Source organism: Penaeus vannamei, chromosome 39 (genome assembly GCF_042767895.1).
Source record: "Penaeus vannamei isolate JL-2024 chromosome 39, ASM4276789v1, whole genome shotgun sequence".
Lineage (NCBI taxonomy): Eukaryota > Metazoa > Arthropoda > Malacostraca > Decapoda > Penaeidae > Penaeus > Penaeus vannamei.
The window spans coordinates 3,413,963-3,417,369 of NC_091587.1; the positions used below are offsets into that span (position 1 = coordinate 3,413,963).

Genomic DNA, 3,407 nt, shown 5'->3' on the forward strand with positions numbered 1-3,407 from the left:
CATTATTATTATTGTGATTATCATTATTATTATCATTATTATCATCATTATCATTATCATTATTATTGTTATTATTACTATCACTATAATCATCATTATCATTATCATTATTATGAGAAATATCATTATCATTTTTATTGTTACTATTGTCATTATTATTATCATTATTATCATTATCATTTTTTATTGTTATTATTGTCATTATTATTATCATTATTATCATTATCATTTTTTATTGTTATTATTGTCATTGTTATTATCATTCTTATCATTATCATTTCTATTGTTATTATTGTTATTATTATCATCATTATCATCATTATCATTTTTTATTGTTACTATTGTCATTATTATTATCATTATTATCATTATCATTTTTTATTGTTACTATTGTCATTATTATTATCATTATTATCATTATCATTGTTGTTATATCTATCATTATTCTTAAATTCTTATTATGTTGATTTATTCCTCCTATTCTGTGCTTGCAATGGCATCGTGTTGCTTCTGACTTAACATTCCTATTGCAAGGAATTGCTCGAATGGTTGACATGGCTAAGCTTCTTGCAATAAAAGCTTTTTTTGTTAATGGTTGCCTTATTAATGCTCTGCGGGAAAATGTTGCTAATGATGGGGGTTTGCAATTGCCTTGTTTGGGGAAGAGGCGTTGAGATTTTTTTTTTTCCTTTTTTTTGCTTTTTTTTTTTTTTTTTTTTTTTTTTGTCTTCGTCATTTTTTTTTTTTTTTTTTTTTTTGCTTATTCTTTCTTTTTATGCTTCGTCGTTTTTTTTTTCTTTTTTTTTCCTTCTTTCTTTTTCAACTATTTTTCTTTTTAGTATTTTTCTTCTTTATGTATTTCTTCTACTTTCTTTTTTCTTTTCTTCTCTTCTTTTTTCTTTTCTTCTCCTTCTTCTTTTTCTTTTTTTTCTAATTTCTTTTTTTTATGGCTTGTGTGTATTTGTTTTCTTTAATACTTTAAGGTAGAAGTATCATAGATATTTTTCTTTATTAATTGATTTTGTAGTTCATGATGTGATAATTAATTCTCGCTAATAATCTTGTATTTTTCGCGATGAAAAAAAAAGTTGCAACAATACCCGCGATTTATTTAAATACGCACAAAAAAAGAAAGGAAAATAAAGAAAATGGAAATATTTAAGTTGCAACAATTCATTTGTTTTTACCAATCTAACCTTAAAAAAACAAAAAACAAACAAACAAACAAACAAAAACTAAGATAAAATATAGAATAAATAAATAAAAAACTTATTAAAAAAAAATGAAATACGCACAAAAATAAAGGAAAAATTTAAGTTGCAACAATTCATCACTTTTTTTTTTTTTTTAAACCAATCTAACCTTAAAAAAATAATAACAATAAAATAGAAAAATAAAAAAATAAAATAATAATAACAAGAAAATAAATAAAAACACGATAATGAGGCTTCCTCGATGCCAATGCCGAACAAATGGCTCTCTCCCTCATTATCCTCCCTCATCTGTTACGTGTCATGAGTCACCCCCCCCCCCCCCGCCGCATGAGTTATGAGGCAGTGAGTCACCTGGACATGAGTCTTCATTCATCGAGACGCTTGGCCGAGAGACTCATGTGAGTACGTATTTATTAATGAGTAATGAGTATTTACTATTTAATGAGTATTTACTATTTACTATTTAATGAGTAATGAGTATTTACTAATTAATGAGTATTTACTATTTACTATTTAATGATTCATGTGAGTACGTATTCGTGAATGAGTAATGAGTATTTACTATTTAATGAGTATTTACTATTTACTATTTAATGATTCATGTGAGTACGTATTCATTAATGAGTAATGAGTATTTACTCTACTCTTGGAACATTTGGAAGTTATGAGTATAATTGTGAGTGTAAGGGATTTATCGGCTTGTGAAAGTATAAGGGAATTATCGGCTTGTGAAAGTATAAGGGAATTATCGGCTAATGAGAGTATAAGGGAATTATCGGCTAATGAAAGTATAAGGGAATTATCGGCTTGTGAAAGTATAAGGGAATTATCGGCTAATGAAAGTAAAAGGGAATTATCGGCTAATGAAAGTAAAAGGGAATTATCGGCTAATGAAAGTATAAGGGAATTATCGGCTTGTGAAAGTATAAGGGAATTATCGGCTAATGAAAGTATAAGGGAATTAATGGTAAATGGAAGTATAAGGGAATTATCGGCTTGTGAAAGTATAAGGGAATTATCGGCTAATGAGAGTATAAGGGAATTATCGGCTAATGAAAGTATAAGGGAATTATCGGCTAATGAAAGTATAAGGGAATTATCGGCTAGTGAAAGTATAAGGGAATTATCGGCTAGTGAAAGTATAAGGGAATTATCGGCTTGTGAAAGTATAAGGGAATTATCGGCTAGTGAAAGTATAAGGGAATTATCGGCTTGTGAAAGTATAAGGGAATTATCGGCTAGTGAAAGTATAAGGGAATTATCGGCTAATGAGAGTATAAGGGAATTATCGGCTTGTGAAAGTATAAGGGAATTATCGGCTAATGAAAGTATAAGGGAATTATCGGCTAATGAGAGTATAAGGGAATTAATGGTAAATGAAAGTATAAGGGAATTATCGGCTTGTGAAAGTATAAGGGAATTATCGGCTAATGAAAGTAAAAGGGAATTATCGGCTAATGAAAGTATAAGGGAATTATCGGCTTGTGAAAGTATAAGGGAATTATCGGCTAATGAAAGTATAAGGGAATTAATGGTAAATGGAAGTATAAGGGAATTATCGGCTTGTGAAAGTATAAGGGAATTATCGGCTTGTGAAAGTATAAGGGAATTATCGGCTTGTGAAAGTATAAGGGAATTATCGGCTAATGAAAGTATAAGGGAATTAATGGTAAATGGAAGTATAAGGGAATTATCGGCTTGTGAAAGTATAAGGGAATTATCGGCTAATGAGAGTATAAGGGAATTATCGGCTTGTGAAAGTATAAGGGAATTATTGGTAAATGGAAGTGAGAATGAGTTATTGGTTAATTAGAGTATAAGTGAAGTGAAAAAGTGAGTTATTGGTAAATTAAAATATAAGTGAATTATTGGTAAACTGAATGAGAGTGAATTATCGGCTATTTTAAAGTATAAATGCATTATCAGCTATTTAAAGTATAAGTGAATTATCATCTAATCAAAATATTAATTGGATTATCATCTAATCAAAGTATTAATTGGATTATCATCTAATCAAAATATTAATTGAATTATCATCTAATCAGAATATTAATTGGATTATCATCTAATCAAAATATTAATTGAATTATCATCTAATCAAAATATTAATTGAATTATCATCTAATCAAAATATTAAGCGAATTATCATCTAATCAAAATATTAATTGAATTATCATCTAATCAAAATATTAA

General features: G+C 27.6%; 1 protein-coding gene across 1 annotated transcript; it reads left to right on the top strand.

The window, feature by feature from the left end:
• The first annotated feature begins 1,878 nt into the window (after positions 1-1,878).
• On the top strand, positions 1,879-3,027 carry LOC138859956 (uro-adherence factor A-like). The gene has a single exon (XM_070116474.1). It carries the CDS (start codon positions 1,879-1,881, stop codon positions 3,025-3,027), a length of 1,149 nt encoding a protein of 382 aa, XP_069972575.1.
• The last annotated feature ends 380 nt before the right edge of the window (positions 3,028-3,407 follow it).

Excerpts from the sequence above, each read along its gene's own strand:
- LOC138859956 (XM_070116474.1), top strand. The coding sequence starts at position 1,879 with ATGAGTATAATTGTGAGTGTAAGGGATTTATCGGCTTGTGAAAGTATA.